This window comes from Kogia breviceps, chromosome 7, assembly GCF_026419965.1.
Source record: "Kogia breviceps isolate mKogBre1 chromosome 7, mKogBre1 haplotype 1, whole genome shotgun sequence".
In the NCBI taxonomy this organism is placed as follows: Eukaryota; Metazoa; Chordata; class Mammalia; order Artiodactyla; family Physeteridae; genus Kogia; species Kogia breviceps.
The window spans coordinates 23,567,070-23,584,794 of record NC_081316.1 but is presented as its reverse complement, the minus strand read 5'-3'; the positions used below and the strand labels follow the sequence as shown (position 1 = coordinate 23,584,794).

At 44.7% G+C, this 17,725-nt stretch overlaps 1 protein-coding gene across 2 annotated transcripts in view; it reads right to left on the bottom strand.

The window, feature by feature from the left end:
• Positions 1 to 1,113: 1,113 nt before the first annotated feature.
• The window catches only part of PAMR1 (peptidase domain containing associated with muscle regeneration 1), a 170,393-nt gene continuing 153,781 nt past the window's right edge, over positions 1,114 to 17,725 (bottom strand). For both annotated transcript variants that reach the window (XM_067038013.1, XM_059069944.2), the window contains exons 7-11: positions 10,005 to 10,217; positions 7,930 to 7,996; positions 4,675 to 4,907; positions 3,419 to 3,711; positions 1,114 to 2,196 (exon numbers count right to left, since the gene is read on the bottom strand). In XM_067038013.1, coding sequence (XP_066894114.1) covers positions 1,660 to 2,196; positions 3,419 to 3,711; positions 4,675 to 4,907; positions 7,930 to 7,996; positions 10,005 to 10,217 — 1,343 coding nt within the window. In that variant the 3' untranslated portion in view covers positions 1,114 to 1,659. The remainder of the gene's footprint in view (positions 2,197 to 3,418; positions 3,712 to 4,674; positions 4,908 to 7,929; positions 7,997 to 10,004; positions 10,218 to 17,725) is intronic.

Sequence of the window (17,725 nt, the reverse complement as noted above, 5' to 3'; positions counted from 1 at the left end):
TGTGACCTCCCGCCTTGGGGCTAAAGTCCTTGGGGTCAAAGTTTTCTCTGATAAGTGGAGGAAAGAGTAATGTTTCTGCTGGGGTCTGTAGGAGGCGAATGTACCAACCCTTGGCTCTCAGGCCTCAGGAGGTGAGGAAAAGACCAAGAAGTTCCCACAAGCCCCCAGGGGAGGAAGAGGAGGTCACTGAGAGTCAGGCTGGGTAGCCCCCCAGAGAAGGCTGTCACTGCGGTCAGGAGGCTGAGTAACCCAAACCAGTGTCAAGTCGGAGCCCCCCGGGATCTCAGGAGTGTCAGTGCCAGCCAGGCCCGAGAAGCAGCTAAGTCAGCGGGGAGGACGGCCGGGCCCCAGGAAAGCAGAGAACACAGCACAAGACGCAGTAGTTACAGACATGAGCACCCAGTGTCGGCAAAATTCCCAGGAATGAGAAAGTCCCACCACACACGCCCAAGAACCAGCAGGAACTCAGAAGTCCTACTGTGTGTGTCCCGGGACTTGAAGTCACGTAAGCCTCCATGGCACATCTTGGAAAGGAGGAAACTGGTGAGGGTAGGGGAGAAAGGATAAAAGAGTGAGTCACCCAAAAAAGAGAATGTTCCTGAAAAGATCACTTCAGGGATTGGATTGGATTCAACTCATTTTTTTTTTTCCTCCACTATCCGGTGGGAGTCAGGGGTAGGGCTTGAAAGGAAAATCATATAAGTTATAGAGAAGAATGAAGCTGCAGTTTCTTGGCATATCTCCATCGAGTGTGAGTATATAGGTGATTCCAGTTCAGATGCTATGAAAATAGGTCCTAAAGATTTCTGGAGGTTCAAAGTAGGGTTTTGTGCTTGATCTAGAACACAAGAACAAGAGGGGACCCTAGAAATCCTCAAATCCCTGGTATTTTCCTCTGTTTGTGCCTTATATGATGGTCCCCATCCTCCCTCTCCCCCACCTGAAGGCCCAGCAAGCTGCAAGCACTGTTATTGAAAAGATGGCGTCGGCTTTGCTACATGCATTATTTGGGAATGATAATCTAAGATCTATTTTAAAGGGCTGCCACCCAGCCATTGGTCCCAACACATGTAGCTCAAAGAGGCTGCATGCAGGAATCAGAGCCATGGCATATTTGTTCCGTGGGTCAGAAGCCAACCCTTGTTTTATTAAAGTGTGTACAGGGGATTGGGAAGGAAAAGGACCACCTCGTGACGTGGCAGTGTGCACGGACACCAACGTCGCAGCCAGGCTCCGCTGTCCGGGACTGTCCTGCAGGCGGCTCTTTGGAACTCTGTCTGGCTGGAGCCTTGGAGGAGATCTGATGAAGCCAATCAACCTTCTCTCGACCCCAGCTGACCATGGCATTCGCACCACTGAAGGGCAGGTGGGGAAGGCCACCGGGGTCGGTTGAACGGGAAGGATTTCTTTGCTATTCGCGTAGTCTATTTTGAAGAAACTGAGTTCTTGCAAGCAGCCCTGGTATCTTCGAAATGGTCCCAGCAGTCAGGGAGGCAGCGGCCTATCAGAAAGTAAGCTCGACTCGCCCTCCACTGGTTTTGAAATCAGAAGCCCTGGCACAGCCAAATTCACGGGCAGAATCACATTTCAGGTCCACAATGCCTCGGGCAATGCACGTAGGGAAGGATGCACGGAAGTGCTTCTTGATGGGCCTGAGGCTCATTTCATGTTCCTCTCTATCCAGTCTTTAAAAGGCAGCACTTTGGTGAAGGCTGTGTAGAGGCTGTGGCTGCATGTTTTGTCATAGCTCCAGCTGACCAGCCCCACCAGATGCCAGCGGGGCTCAGGGGACACCCGCCCCGGGAAGAACACAGCTGCGATGCCGCCCGTCTCTGCTGTGCAGATATCAGAAGGGGCAGTGCGGTCCCAGCCGGCGCAGAACATGTTGTCTGTGACACTCACCGCGATGCCGTGCTCCTCGTGCTGTCCCTCACACAGCAGCGAGTCCGCCACACTGACGACCCCGGAGCGCAGCGTGTCATTCTTGAAGCCGGGGCTCCTCACGTCTGCCAGCACATTCCAGCCTGCCACGGTGATGCGGGACTCCTGGAAGGAGGTGCTGAGGTCCCGAGGGGCCGCCAGGCAGATGGGCTGGACGCGGGTGCTGATGCGAGCCTTGTCCAGGAGCTTCAGGACGGCGATGTCCGCATCCAGCAGGATGGGGTCGTAGTTGGGATGCAGGATGATTGCAGAAATCTACCAAGGTAAGGAATGGACAGTAATCGTGAGCAGCCAACTCCATGGTGACAGGAACAGGCAAGGCCCCGGGGCTCAATTCTTGGGAGAAAACATCTAAGAGACGGCTATAATTGCGCGGAGATACTTTTCTCAAGGGATCACAGAAAGCAACTGCTCTATTCCCAGGGTTGCAAACTGAAATGCCCGCCTGGCTGGCAGGTTGTTTTAAATAAGTTGAGTGGACAGGTGAGGTTTCAGAGAACGGGAGTGCATGCCCCACGCAGAGGGGGGCCGCTGACCACTGCCATGCAGAAGTGCTCATTTTGCCAGAGAACAGACTCCAGATCTCTGGCTGAAAGCTCCTGGTTTTGAAATGTTGGCAAATAACTGATTAAAAAATATATATGTTAGCACTATCAAAACACAAACCCCTACCGGCTACCAGTTTGCACCAGCTGGTCCACGGTAAACATTGCATTTACCCTGAAGCCAGTAAGATAGAGCTACACCCAGTGTGGTCCACAAGACTTTTCCACAAAGTCTCCCCTGATTGTCCCCTTCCTTGCTGATCGTCTTCTTTGTCGGGGGCCTCCAGGAGCTTACATCTGTGATACGCCATAACATTCTTACAGATGTGTTCTATTCCTTCAACTATATTTGGGCTCATTTACTCAGGGATTCTATTGTGCTGGACTAGTCACGATATACTGGTCTGTCTCTTCCCCTAGCCTGTGGACTCTTCAGGGCAAAAACCATGCCTTATTCAGTTCTGTATGTATTCCCAGCAAATGGCATGCTGTGGGAACTCAACAATGGATGGATGGATGGATGAGCTGGATGGGTGAGTGAGTGGATGGAAGAGAGGGAGGGAGGCAGGTAGGGAAAGAGAAGAATATTACAAATTTATTAGGAGTCTCTATTATTCCTCAAAGCCTACCTAGCACAGTGTCCTAAACATAAGAGGTGGTTACCTTTTGATGACCCCAATGATAGAAGATATTTGTTACTATCTTATTTTTAAAACAATTTTAGGGGGGAAAGACTCCATAGTCTTTCTAGATGCCCCTTTCTAGTATCTGTCAATATATATTAGCCACCTACTATGTGCCTAATATTTCCAGGCTCTGGGCTGGATGCTAAATTTAGTGCTAAAGTGACAGGACCGACACAGTCACTGCTCGCCCAGTACTGGGAGTTGCTGAGCCAGAGACCCGGTTTCCAGGCTGCAGCCCTCTCTCACCCGCAAGCTCTGGATGCTTTTCTCTTCCCGGTCATCATCCCTGTAGAATTTCCCCAGGACGACTTTGAGGTCTGCTGTCTTGATCACGGTGACCCTCCCCAGGTCGGTGACGCAGTGGGCAGCCACCACCACGGTGCGCTCATTGACCAGGGCACCGCTGCAGACAAGGAACCACGTGTCCTTGTGCAGGCTGCTCCCGTGCACCCCACCGGCCCTCCTGTAGATGGCAGCCTGCCACGGCCAGCGCGTCCTCTGGGTCTTCGGAGCAGTGACGTTCTCAGTTTTCCCACAGACTATGGAGAAAGCACCAGCTCAGTAACGTGAACTCAGACCTTCCCATCCAAAGGGGAATGTGTCAGTCAACCAACAGAGCACAAATCTGAAAACATGGACCCTATGGATGTCAAGACCACAGAGCATCTAACCCATTTTTCTTTTCCCTTTAAACATTAATCAACCACCTTGACATGGTTGACTATAAAGTCTAGGATTACGATTGGAGGCTTACCTCCCAGCCACTTACTGGGCAAGTTGCCTAATCGCTTACAGTCTCAGTCTTCCTGCCTGCAAAATGGACACAGTAATCACAACTGTCTCCTAGGGTTCTTGAGGAGAGTGGATGAGATGATGTATATAAACAGTTAGATTCAAAATATCATGACTATTGCTATAAAGATGACCACCTCTAACTAAGCCATATTCTTCTTCTCTGACAAAGAGGATGGGGGTAGCTTAGTATGTGCAAGACCCTATTCCAGACACTTCCATGTACTACCGCAGTAATGATCATTTTAACCTTGTGAGTAATTAATACCTCATAATCTAATTAATGACAATAACCTAATTAATACCATTGGGTGATAAGAATGAAAACTGGGTTAGACAGGGTAACCAAGGTGATATCACCAGAAGCCCTCTAGCACCTTTAACCCCTTCCCCACTTGGTGTTTAATAACTGCTCTGTCCCTTTTCTCCAAGTAAATATAAAAGAATTATCCACAAAAAGTATGCCCCCCTTCCCAAAAACTTCATCTAAGATTTAACGAGTTCATTTCTCCTGGGTAATAAGTTTAAGCCAAAGGAAGGAAGCTCTAACTGTGGAATTTCAGACTTCGCCAAGCTAGGGAAAGTGTTAGAGGGCCATTCTTTTGGACAAGGAGTTTTCCCCAAAAAAGTCTTCAATAGGGTCAGTGGTTTTTCATAGGCAGCAATGGGAGATCTAAGCTGCTCTAGACCAAGGACAGGCATTAACTCACTAGGGATGCAGGACGGTGCACGCCCACTCCACTTCCCAGTCCTCAGACATGTCCTCCGGCTGCTGCCCAGGCGGCGGTAGAAGGGTGAGATGCACTCATACTGGATCTGGGTGTGCAGATATTGGTACCCAGGGGGCAGGTCTCCAAAGGGAAGGGGTGGCTTCTTGGTAGAGGAGTCCTGCAGCTTCTGCTTGCTGAAGGCTGATGAGTATAGCTGGTGTAATGGCGTCTCCCTACGTCGGAGCACCCGGCCCGGAGAGAGAGGAGGGCCAGAGACAGTCATTGTGGCTCTTTTAGTATCCAAGCCAATCCCCACGTAGATATTTGGTTACAGAGGAAGGGAAAACAGCTATCTCATCCTCTGTGTGTCTCTCTCTCTCCCTTTCTCCCCTCACACCTCTCTCTCTCTCTCTCATACACACACACACACACACACACACACGAACGCCTCTTCTACCACTGAGCAGATTTTCTTGCACATTTCAACCTTCAATTTATTCCTCCATTTCCATTTCTGGCATGCCTCCAGCTGCCCTGGATTTTAACCAAAGAGCATAATATCTGACATAATAGCTGCTATCCAAAGGTACGCTATACATGCACACACACAAAAATTAATAGTGAAATTAAACAAGAAAGGAAGTTAATTTCAAGGGGAGAAATCCAAGTGGCTGCTTTTCTCTAACCATTATCATAATGGTTAGATATCATAATGGGGCAGTATTAGGAATTGATTCGAACTGAACTGTGTTGATACAGCAGCTTGATTTAGCAATTAGCAGATGTAATTAGTCCACCTCAGAGAATAAAACCTTCTCTCAGAACACATTGATTGGGAGAAATAAGGAGCGTTGTGTGTGCGAATGTGAAAAGGTCTTATAAATGAGCCCTGAAGTTGAAGCACCCAGAGACCACTCTGGGATTCTTGGGAGAGAGGTATCCACACTACACAACTTGTGCTCATTTTATATCCGTGCATAATGACTACTACCTGACAAGTTAGAGTTCCTTTAGGAATCGGTGTTTTCATCCCATTTAATGAATGGAGGACGGAAGCCCAGAGAGGTAGGTAGGAGTGCTGAAGGGCACACAGGACGCTAAGACAGTACCCCAGGCAACATAGGGCAGTCATGGTTCCCACCCTGGTTTCCCTGCCATGCCAATCCATCGTAAGAAATCTGTTTCATGTGTCTGTACCGTGCTGTGCTCAGAGCAAACATTCCATCCACATTGATTTCATCCAACAAATCTTTAGCTCATGTTTAGAACCAGGTCCGCAGTTCAGGGAGCTTCTGGATTTGCAAACAAACATAGCTTTGGGCCATTGAAGGTTTGCGTTGCCTTTGGGGGTTCCTGGGTGAGCTTGGCTGCTGGAGACCATCGTATCCCCGCTCAGCAGCATATCTTCCAGAAAGATATTTACAACCAAGTTTTAGGCTTGCTTACTCATCTACATGAGACACCTGGCACCTTGTCACCTAACCCCCCCCCCATTACAACCGCTTTACAAAATGCAAAGCCCGGTGGTGGTCTTTTTTAACAGCTCTGGGCCTCCTCTCCAAGATGTCTCCTTGGGAAGAATACTTACTGGAGAGTCCAGCCCCAGGTAAATCACAAAGATCAGAAAGGAGGGTGGGTAGAAATACTGGATTCCACTGCCACTGTCCCCAAGGAAATGCCTTGCCCGAAAAGGAAATGGAATGAGACAGCCAGAGGCAGAGTGAGAGATGAAGGAATATCCTGATCTTTGAATATTTCAGATCGCTTGTTTGGGGTCATTTCCAGTCACTGGGATTCATTGTTACCATTTCTAAAAGCAATAGATACTGCTTACAGGTGTTCAAGGCCTTTTTAAGGCCTGCTTATAGGTGCAAGGCGTTTTTAAGGCCTTTATATAAGGCTTAGTTCAAGCTTCATGCATCAGGGAGCAGACCCTGAAGACCCTGGATTTGCGTCCTGGGTTTGTTCCTTCCTCTAGCAATGTGACCTTGGGCAAGTTCCTCACCCTTTCAGAGCCTCAGTTTACCCATCTGTAGTAAAAAGTAATAAAATCTAAAAGGAAATGGTAATAAGAATACTTACCTCAGAGGTTGTAGTGAAGATTAAATGAGCTAATATATGTAAAGAACTCAGAAGTGTAACGGGCACAGAGCAAACACCCAGTAAATGCTAGCTATTTGCCTTGCATTTAATCCTTGAACAGTCCCCAGAGACGAATGTTACTGTGATCACCCTTACTTTTCAAAAGAGGAACTAAAGGCTCAGCAAGCTTAGGAATTTGCCCAAGAATACCCAGTGTTAAAGAGAGATGACAGCAGGTCTTGAACCCACTGATCCAATCCATTCATTCATTCATTCAATATTTTGTGGGTGTCCACCATGTGGCAGGCACCGTTCTAGGAACTAGAAGTTCAGCATGAACTAAACAGAAAATGTTCCTGCACTTATAACTTTCACATTTTTTTGGTGGGGTACAGGGAGACAGAAATTGAACAAATAAACGAACAAAATGTCAGTAGGACAACAGGTGGAGATGGAGGCCAAGGTGAAAACTGGAGAGCTCTGTAAAGGCCAGAGAGCTCTGGCTAAAGAAGTCAGCTCAGCGGTCAGGGTGGAGGTGGGGTTGCTATGTTTTAAAGGATGGACTTGGAAGGTCTCTCTGCCAGGTAAAAACTAAGCAGGGAACTGAAGGAAACCAGGCACTAAGCCTCTTTGAAATCAAGTGGAAGCAGGTTCCTTCTGGAGCCATGGGTGTAAGGTTCCCTAGCTGCCACCAGGGGTCCCCACCTCTATCTTTCCAGGAAAAAGGCTGGGTGGGTGTCCCTGAGGTCTCACATCCCTCATCAGGGGCAAGTCATTCATCTCCGGCCCCACCAGCCTGCCTCATCTGATTGGTCACTACCAAGAACATCCCTAAGCCACAGCTGGCTGCATAATAAATACATAGTAATTTCAGGAAGACTCAAGTATTAAAATCCAGTTCCTCAAAGACCATCTAAAAGTCTGGCTTCCCACCACCACTTACTTTCCCACAATCCAATGAAATCTGTGCATCTTCCAAAAGTTGCTACCTCTTGGCTAAAGGCAGCTGGCTAATAAGCCTCCATCTAACGAGCCCTATTCTTCCTTGGCCAGTCAGCACTGAGTGTCCCTAAGAAACCTTAGACTGTCTTTGGCCAAACAGCAGTGGGGAAAGGGGGTGGGAGAGGAACGTTCATTAGCCTTTAAAGCAGAGTTCCAGTGTTTCAACATCACCTTGACTGAACCTGCATTGGAAGAACTCTCCGTCTCACCAGGTCTGAGATCTTTGGTTCTCGACAGGCTAGAAAAAAAAAAAAAAAGACAATGCTGCATAATCCTTTTCTATATTAACTGTTCACATCATTCAGTTCAGATTCATACCTGACCACCCTTTCTGGAGACCAGTGCACATTCCCCAGGCTTTCAGAGGTAAGACACATTAGCCAAACTTGGACAGCTCGCTTAGCAAAAGAGCATGCTGAGTTTTATCTAAATTGGCAACCCCCTCTGAAGAACCCAAGTAGAATAAACACCTCTGCAGAGCTGCTCCCCCCAGGTGATATGAAACAATGGTAATTAATAGATTAGGATGATCTGTTCACATAAATAGTATTGGCGAACTTAATCAATACAGAATACAAGCCAAGGTCAAGGTTCTAAAATATAGCCCAGCATAGTGAATCACAAGGTTCTCATTTAAAACCAGACAGCAGTGTCAACCATCCATAAATCTTGAGTAACTGATTCCTCCATGTCTCTGCAACTAAGGCTCCTAATGATCCTTTGAGGGCATCTCAAAGCCCAGTTTAACTTTTTTGAAGTCTCTCTTTCTTCACAAGTGAAAAGGAATCCTTCCCATCTCACTTTCCCAATCAAGCAGCCAACATTCGTCTAATTAGCAACCTAGGGAACTCTGCTTGTATTAATTTGTAAGAGAAGAGTTGACAAAAATCTCCAAGGACGTATGTAACACTGTTTCCATACTTAATGAAATCAAGAATCAGAGTCTGTGCTGGTGAGGATGAAGCTTGCTCCTGGCTAAAGTCTAAAGTGATTTCTTCCTTTCACAAACCTTTCTTTCTTCCTTTTCCCATGATTCAGGTTGTTGACAAACACTCAGAAGGGAAAGTGGAGGATTGAAGCAATTATCTGGATAATCTAGGCCAAGGATATGCTTTTCTTCCCAGGAAACAGCTAGATAACTGTGACCTGCCACCAAAAGGAGAGGGGCTGTTGACCTGGGGCAACTAGCAAATCAACTCAGCAAGAAAGTATGCATGCCCACTCCCAAGTGGGGTAAGGTCCAAATTTCCCTATGCAACCTTCCATTTGTTCTGGTCCCCCAACTACCTTTTAAAATTTACCTCCCAGGGCTTCCCTGGTGGCGCAGTGGTTGAGAGTCCGCCTGCCGATGCAGGGGACACGGGCTCGTGCCCTGGTTCGGGAAGAACCCACATGCCGCGGAGCGGCTGGGCCCGTGAGCCATGGCCGCTGAGCCTGCGCGTCCGGAGCCTGAGCTCCGCAACGGGAGAGGCCACAACAGTGAGAGGCCCGCGTACCACAAAAAAAAAATAAAAAAATAAAAATAAAATTTACCTCCCAGATTTCAGGATTGATTAACTTTTTGTTTACCATGATTCCTTCACTTCTGCCTACACCACCTTCCCTTTGTCTTCTAACTGGTATATCATCCCAACTCCACTTTACCTCTATAAATCCTTCCCTGCTTCCCAGACGGATTTCAGTGCTCTCTGCTACACCCAATTGTCTCTATTTCACTCCTTCTCGGAATATACACCACTCACTTGTTCTATAACTCTCCTTTGAATGTTCAAGGGTTTACTGTCTTTTTAAGATGCTTTTAAACATCTTAACATCTCAAACCTCCCTCCACATAGGCTGGCAGGGATGATGCGTCTATTGCGTTCTTTTATTTCTTGCACTAGTTTAATATTGCATAGAGAGTAGATAAATGTAGCCATATAAATGCATTTTAATTGCTTCAAATCTATACTTGGGTTTGCATGTATAAAACTCAGCCTTGTCATCTTTCGTAAACTGCTCTGTTAACTACATCACTCTTCTTGATCACATCAAGACATTGTGATTAGGATAAGCAGGTCCTTTGGTGGTTCAGAAAAGAAGCAAATGTTTTATGGATGATTTCCAACCTAAGAGTAATGTATGGTTCCAGTGAGAACTTAAGAGAGAAGGCATTTTTCCAGGGGCTCAAAAACATGTATGAGAGCTACCAAAATGTCCAGCAACTCCATCTATTTCTACAGACTTCAAAAATATTTGCAAGTTACCTTTTATGCAGATGGGTTGTTTCCCCGACCACTCTCCATTCTGCTGGCAAGTTCTCATCTCATTGCCGCTAAGAACATAGGAGTTGTTACAAAAGAAGGTCAAGACGGTGCCAATTTTTGCATAGCGCCCATTGATAAGCCCAGGGCCTCCTGTAATTTTCTTGTACCCATTGACTGGGCCCCCAGGGTCTGAGCAGTTTCCTTCTTCAAGGACTGGAAGTGGAAAGAAAAGGAGAGCTATTAATAGTCCGAAGCATTCCATTTTAGCATCAAATCTTTTCATTGAATTAGAAACGCAGTGATACAGAACCTGCTAACAGTGGTACTCAAAGGAATTACTAAGAGAAAACTCATATAGAAAAATGCATGCATTAGACATATCTTCCCCTTGCTTTTACGATTTATTCTTAAATTGAGAAGTGTTTCATCGCAGATACAAATACATTTGACACTACAACGGTCTCTCATATAATCATGTTCGTTTGCTTCTCAAACTATGGGAGATGGCCAGGCCTGGACAAAATATACATTTTGCCTACGTTTTTATGATCAGTATACAAGGGTTATTGGTTTTCAGTGTTGTAATATCATCTCCTTCGTTCCCTAAAGCTTAGGCAATTAAACCAGACTATTCAGTTTCCTATTTGTGTTGTACCCAGAAAGTAGGACAGATTCGAAACGAGTACATATATAAATTTAGATTTTATATTTCATCTGCTGGAACATTAGTGTGTTAGAAGTTGTAATTAAATAACACTAGAGGAGGGCTTCCCTGGTGGCACAGTGGTTGAGAATCCGCCTGCCGATGCAGGGGACACAGGTTCGTGTCCCGGTCCGGGAAGATCCCACATGCTGCGGAGTGGCTGGACCCGTGAGCCATGGCTGCTGAGCCTGTGCGTCCGGAGGCTGTGCTCCGCAACGGGAGAGGCCCCAATAGTGAGAGGCACGCGTACCACAAAAAAAAAAAAAAAAACCACTAGAGGACAATATAAATTCAGAGATACAACAAATTCCCTTGATCTCCAAATATAACGTTCCATCTGAACATTTAACTATATCCATTACAAAGATATCTCTATTCTCTAATTCATGTTGCACAGCTACTTCGAGTAAAATTGGCATCACCAGCTATTCTAAGCACTGAACAGGATATTAGATATATCCTGGAAATATTCTATCAGCTAGATAACATATTTTTTTCAAATGGATTGTGGCAAATTACTGAATATTACTTGCCTAAGGACACAGAGTAAGTCCCCTGAAGAATTCCACCTTTAATTACTGAGTTTGGGTACCAATCACTCTATCAGCCTCCCTGGTCTCTTTTTAATCATTTTTTCTAAGACAAAGGTTCATTCCTATAAAACCGTCCCCACACAATACAATTATGCACTGGACATGCTTTACTTCCCATAAATGTCCCAGTTACCTTTCAAACAACTTACTTGCTTGCCTCCAGGCAAGAAATTCATGTCCATTCATATAATACTTCTACAATATTTGAGAACTAAAAATGAATGAATATTCCTCTGTGCAATTTGGCAAGGTTGCTAATATTGTCCAAGTTTCTGGTTTGTCTGCTCTAAGACTGCCTGTAGATCACATGACAGATGATCTCAATGACACTCTGTGTGTTTTGGGCTATGTACTTTGAGCAGTTTCCCTGAGGGTTGACTCCAAAGCCCCATTTTAAGTGTCAAAAAAGGACCTCACTGAGTGAGCTGTTTAAAAATACCAAAATGGTATAGTGAGGGCAGTGCACTTTTCTGAAGCTTCAAGTAGACTCAGAAAGTCCCCCAGTGCTTATATTTCCAGGAATCCCTCTATGATGTGAGAGCAAGCATTCCATATTGCTTCAGTGATGGGGCCACCTTCTTATAGTACAGACTCATTCAGTGCTGAACATGTAGCCCAGAAACAACCCGCAAGAGCCCACAGACTTTAATCATCTCAAAAACATGTGTTATACCTGCAAGTTTTAGAAAATGGAATTCACTGTCAACATAAAAATCAGGGCATTTCTCATAGAAATCTGTGTTCCTGGCTTCTGACAAAATTCAGTTCTGGAAACCCTGGGTCTGTATTCTCACACGGCAAGAATCAGCTGGTGTCGGGAGGAGCTCCCTGCCTGGACTGGACCACAGCCTTGCCTTGGCCACAGGCCCCCACCGACCAGCTGCCTGGCTCTGGCAGACACTTGAATTTGTGGTCAGTTAGGCTATATCAAAGGGCTATGATTTGTGTAATTCAAGTGTAGCTCCTCATCCATTTTGAGTTTTGCTTGCTAGAACTCATGGCCAAGAACGATTGGGTGATACTTAAGACCCGTCCTGGAATACTGAAAGAAAACGAACTAGCCTCTAGCCACATCAGTCTTAGCAGAAGACAAGAAGAGGCTTCTACTGTAAGCCTAATTGTTGCATTTTTCTCCTCTTAGAAGTAAGTAGCTTCCTGGTCCAGTAGGCTGCCACTCCATGATCTCCTACGTGCAGGATTCTCATGGATCCTATTTCTGTTACCTTTCATGTGGGTTTAACTGGCAGGAACATTGGAGAGTTCTCCAGCTCTTGGAGGTAATAAAGCCTTAGAACAATTCAGGTTCTTTCTTCCTCTCACTGAAGAGGCTTTAAAGGAAGATTTAAAGGGAAACGGACTCAAGATATCCAAAACAGGTCTGCCCAGGGCTGAGGAATTCTGCCGTATTTCTATAATTCTTAAATGCCTATTCCTTTATAATGTGATGTGTCTGAAATCAGGTCACATGCCTACATTTCCTGTAATATTTCTTTACTCCCAATGCCCAGAACAGCTACAATTAAATCAACGGTGCACTTTAAACTTGCTAAAATCTTAGAATGGAGAACTGTTTATCTGGTTTTAAGTTATGCTCATGAAATGTCACCAGGGTTGAGCTGAATGATGCTTCCAAGTGACGGTTCAATGGAAGGTGAGACTACACGGCTGAAATGCAAGAGAGATGCAGACATTAGAAACAGATTCATAAAGGATTCAGATAATGTAGTTGTCTGACCCTACTGAAAAATAAATAGACTGAATATATTCAAGGAAATAAAAGACAAACTTGAGAACTTTGGTAGAAAACTGAAAACCTTAAAAAATAGCCAAAGGAGAAATCTAGAACTCAAAAAGTTAAAATGACATAAAGTAAAAATTCAGTGGCTGAGTTTAATAGCAAACCGGATACAGTGTAAGGGGATTAACAAACTGAAAGATAACTTCAAAAAAAGATTCAGAATAAACCCCAAGAGTCAAAAAGTGAAAAATGAAAGGAAAATGTAAGGATACAGTGAGGAGGTTAATAAATATGTGTAATTGGCATCCCACAAGAAAAGAGAGAGAATGGAGCAAAACCAATATGTAAAGAGATAATAATTGAAATTTTTCTGATGAAAGACATCAACCTACGGATTCACAAAGTCCCAAACCAGATAAATATGAAGAAAACCACACATAGACATATCATATAAAACTGTTCAAAACCAAAACCAAAGAAAAACAATTTAAGGATCCAAAGGGTTAAAAGACTGGAAGAACATCCTTTAAAATAATTACAGTCGGGCTTCCCTGGTGGCACAGTGGTTGAGAGTCCGCCTGCCGATGCAGGGGACGCGGGTTCGTGCCCCGGTCCGGGAAGATCCCACATGCCGCGGAGCGGCTGGGCCCGTGAGCCATGGTCGCTGAGCCTGCGCGTCCGGAGCCTGCGCTCCGCAACGGGAGAGGCCACAACAGTGAGAGGCCCTCTTACCACAAAAAAAATAAAATAAAATAATTACAGTCATGATCTCTGGCTTGTAACACTGAGAATGTTTTTTGCTTCTTTCTACTTTTTTTTAGAAGTTTAATAATCAGAAAATGCAGCCATAAAAGTTTGTTCTTATTTTTGTTGTTGTTTCTATTGTTATTATTTTTTAAAGTATCAAGCAAAATGGTTTGGGTCCTCCCCACTAAGCCTATAAATCTAGTATCAAGTCTTCATGCCTTTTTGTGTGTGTGTGTTCCCATACCCTCTCCAACCCATGAAAATCAATCTCTTTAACCATCTTGCATAATCACAGACTAATCCAACTTTCCATGAACTCAGATTTAAATGAGTTTTGTCACTAGACTCTGGTGGAAAAACAATGTTTTCCAGGATCAGATAGCTATAGGCTTAAATAATCATTTGGTCCTCAGTGTCCAGAATAAGCACTCAGTAGGTGTTCAACAAATGTCTGTTTGCGGGTGGAAGGGATAAAGGCTAAAATATATTCATTCTTCCACTTAATAAACCAGGGCCTGGGAAAATTATTTAATTTCTCCAAGACTTGCTTTTCTCATCTATAAAATGAGATAATAACACTTTTCTGGCTGGGCTGGTTCTGAGGAGTAATTTAAACAACACGTAGTCTCTAATTCCCTTTTTTGCCTTTATTTACAAAGCACCCTATTGCCTCTAAAAATCAATTCCCCAAATTCATACACCTTAAAGAAAAACCCATAAAGGAATCTAAAGGCCCATTATTGGGCCTATTCATGTATAAAGCAATATTTTTGGGCTTCTTGGTAATGTGATGGGCTTCCAGGTCTGGGTCCAGTGTGTTGATTCAGACTTCTGGGTACCAACCATGGTCTCTGTACATTCATCTATTTTAACCCTGTGTAATGAAGCCTTAAAATTATATTCCTATATCAAACATCTACTGGGCATTATTCTCTCTTCTTTCTGTACCCTCTCCTATGATGCTTTTGAAGAGAATTCTAAGACTTCCTCTATCCATCCCTTTCTCTCCCTGTTTAGACTTCTACCTGTTGGGTTCATAGAGTGTCTGCATCTCAAAAGAGCATCTCCCTGGGGTTAGATTTCCAAACTCCCTCTCTTTTACCCCTGTGGGTTCTCTGTTTAGAAACCTTTGTATCTCCCCACTGAACAGACTCATGATTCTTTTCTATCTGATTTTTCAAGAACTGTGGATTTCATTTCTCCTCAGTAGGATGGATGTTTCCACACAAAGCCAAATGAGAATTTAAAACATCTGCATCTCCGGTGTGAAGCTCTTGCTTTTTGCTAAGTAAAATATTACATAATTAGTAATAAATACCACATTGTTCTGTTACTTTTGGGACTTGGCCCAGGGATATGAACATATTAAGTTTAGCATGCTTTTACAGGCTATCTTTTGAACAAAATAGTTCTTGGGATGCATTTCTATGGGATAGATAAACATTTAAAGACAGACCTTCCCTCGTTTTCTTTTTTTCTCAGGGCAACAGTATTAAGCAGTTCGCTGTGATACCACTTTACAGAGGAGATGCAATGGCTTTGGGATGGTTCTTGTAGTGATCACTACTGGTGCCCCACCCAGGTTTCCTTGTAATCCTTTTACCAACTCAGCTTCTACATGTGTGCTTTGCTGCTGAGAGCTGGCACCTGCCACCTTCACAAGACTGCCCCTTGGGCATGGGCACCATCTGGCCCATATGAAAAATGCCTAAATGTTTGTTCCCTCATGCCCACCCCAGGGTTGGCTGTAGCCAGTGACTGACGGGTGTGGAAGTACAAAAGCCCAACTCCTGTTTCTCGAGGTATAATTTACACTTCCCAGCAGCCCACAGGATCAGGCTGAGTCTGGGAGTTCAGTTGAAATCACTCATGCTGGGTTTTTTCCTCTTTCCTATTTTGCTTCTGCAATTCTCTTACTGGTTGATCCTGAGAGTACTTCCTTTAATAAATCATTTGGACCCAAATGTGGCTCAGGGTCTGGTTTGGGGAGAACCTAAGCTAAGACAGCTCTGCTGTTTTCTTAGCCCTGAGTACCAGAGCCCCTCATGCCTCCCTAGGGCGACACTCCTGGGAGGTGATGAGACCCGAGAGAGGTTGTTATCTCCGCCCTGGGCATAGGGGCCTGTTTGCCTTTTAGCACTCCTGGGAGATCTTGGGGAGGATGACTGCAGCTAGAAAGGCTGCATCTCATCAGAGGGTCTCCAATCTCATCAGAGGTTCTCCAGCCTCCACAGATATCTCAGGCTCCAGCATCCTACCCCCACCCCCACCAGCAGGGCTGTTTTGACCTGAAGGGATCAGGTGCTCTAAGACAATGGACTTCCCTAAGCTAAACAGTGTAGACACGGAATCCACCATCCAAGGATTCTCCCTGCTGATTTGGTGCTGTCTGTGGAAAGCCAGGGACCTTTTTACAACCCTGGGGTATAGAACTTCTCACGGGCCTGAATTATGGGTCTCAGATTTGAATTTCAGTTGATTTAAAGCAAATAAAGTGGTATCTTTTTCTCCCCTGATTGGTACGCAAAGATTCATACTCAATATAAAGTAGCTAATATGACCAGGTCCAGAAGGTCTATAAGAAATGGACACAATGATGAAGACATCAGGGAGTATGTCAGGATAATGTAGAGACATTTTAATGAAAAGTAGCTTTTTGGTGCACACAAATAATACCACTTTTTTGTGCCCTCTTGTCAGATCAACTATATTGACTATAACAAAAGGAAGTTCACACTCTTCATCCTTAATTTAGGGAGTGGACCCACTTTCCCATTCCCCAAATAATCACAAAACTCAGGGAGCAGTTCCAGCTGTGGCAAGAAAACAGACCTCTTGCTCCATTCTATTGCTCTCTACCGGTACATCCCCGTTCACAAACTATCTTCTTGTGAATGAGCCTAGAATTTCACTATGGTATACCAGACTTCAAGAATATTTGTCTTTTCCTTTGGTCTCAAAGCTGTAAGTTCAAATTTGGAGACAACATCTAGAAAAAGCCCCTAAGAACCAAAGAATCCAATCACCGCTTTGCCTTTTGGAAGCCCTGTAAGTCTCTGCAGAGCAAGACTGGTGAAGAGCTGTTGGCTGTCCATCTCGTTGATTCATTTTCTTGCATCACCTACCGTTCTCCGTCGTTTGTTTCTGTCCCACTTCTAAATTGTTTTACTTTAATTATCATTTATACCCTGCTTGCTTTCAGGAATGGTTTGATGTGATTTACAAAACTGCACCTAAAAAAAGCATACTTTTTTCCTCTCATTTTATATTAATGATATATTTAGTGTAGCCGGAGAGCCACCTGAGCAAAAAACTAAGAGGACTACTCTGTCTCTTTAACAGAAGCTGGGTTTCAGAGCTGTAAGATTATCTTGAGAGTTCCAGCCAGGGAAAAAGATCCAAAGACAACAATATTCATTACCCCATTATCTAGCTGGCTGTGTGAGCTGGGGTGTTAGTCTCAATTCTTAACATATTCTTGGTATCCACCCATTCTCACTCGTCAAAAAGTCAAGGGAATCACTTGTGACAGAATTAAAGTTCTGTTTGGGAAAGCCATTAACTTTCTCATCGGGACTTCCTTCATTCTGGAAACCCAACTTAATCTGAGACCAACACCCAGAGACAACCATGGCACAGGCTCGCATCTCTTCCTCGCTTCTTCCTATTCAGCTAATATCTGCGTCTGGTGCCTCTGGACCCAATATCTTTTACTTCCACAAAGGTCTCCCCCAACCAGGAATAATGATACCAACTGGTGATATAAACCCCCACTGAAAACCCTTTTTATCCCTGTCCAGCCAATGGAACCCTGCCGCCCTGATGTTTTCCAGCCTTCCAAAGTTGTGAATGAGACTATCCATGTGAAATTATACTTGGACTGCACACACTGCTAGTTGTTCGTCTGGCAGCAATTTGGAGGCTGAGGCTTACAATTAGC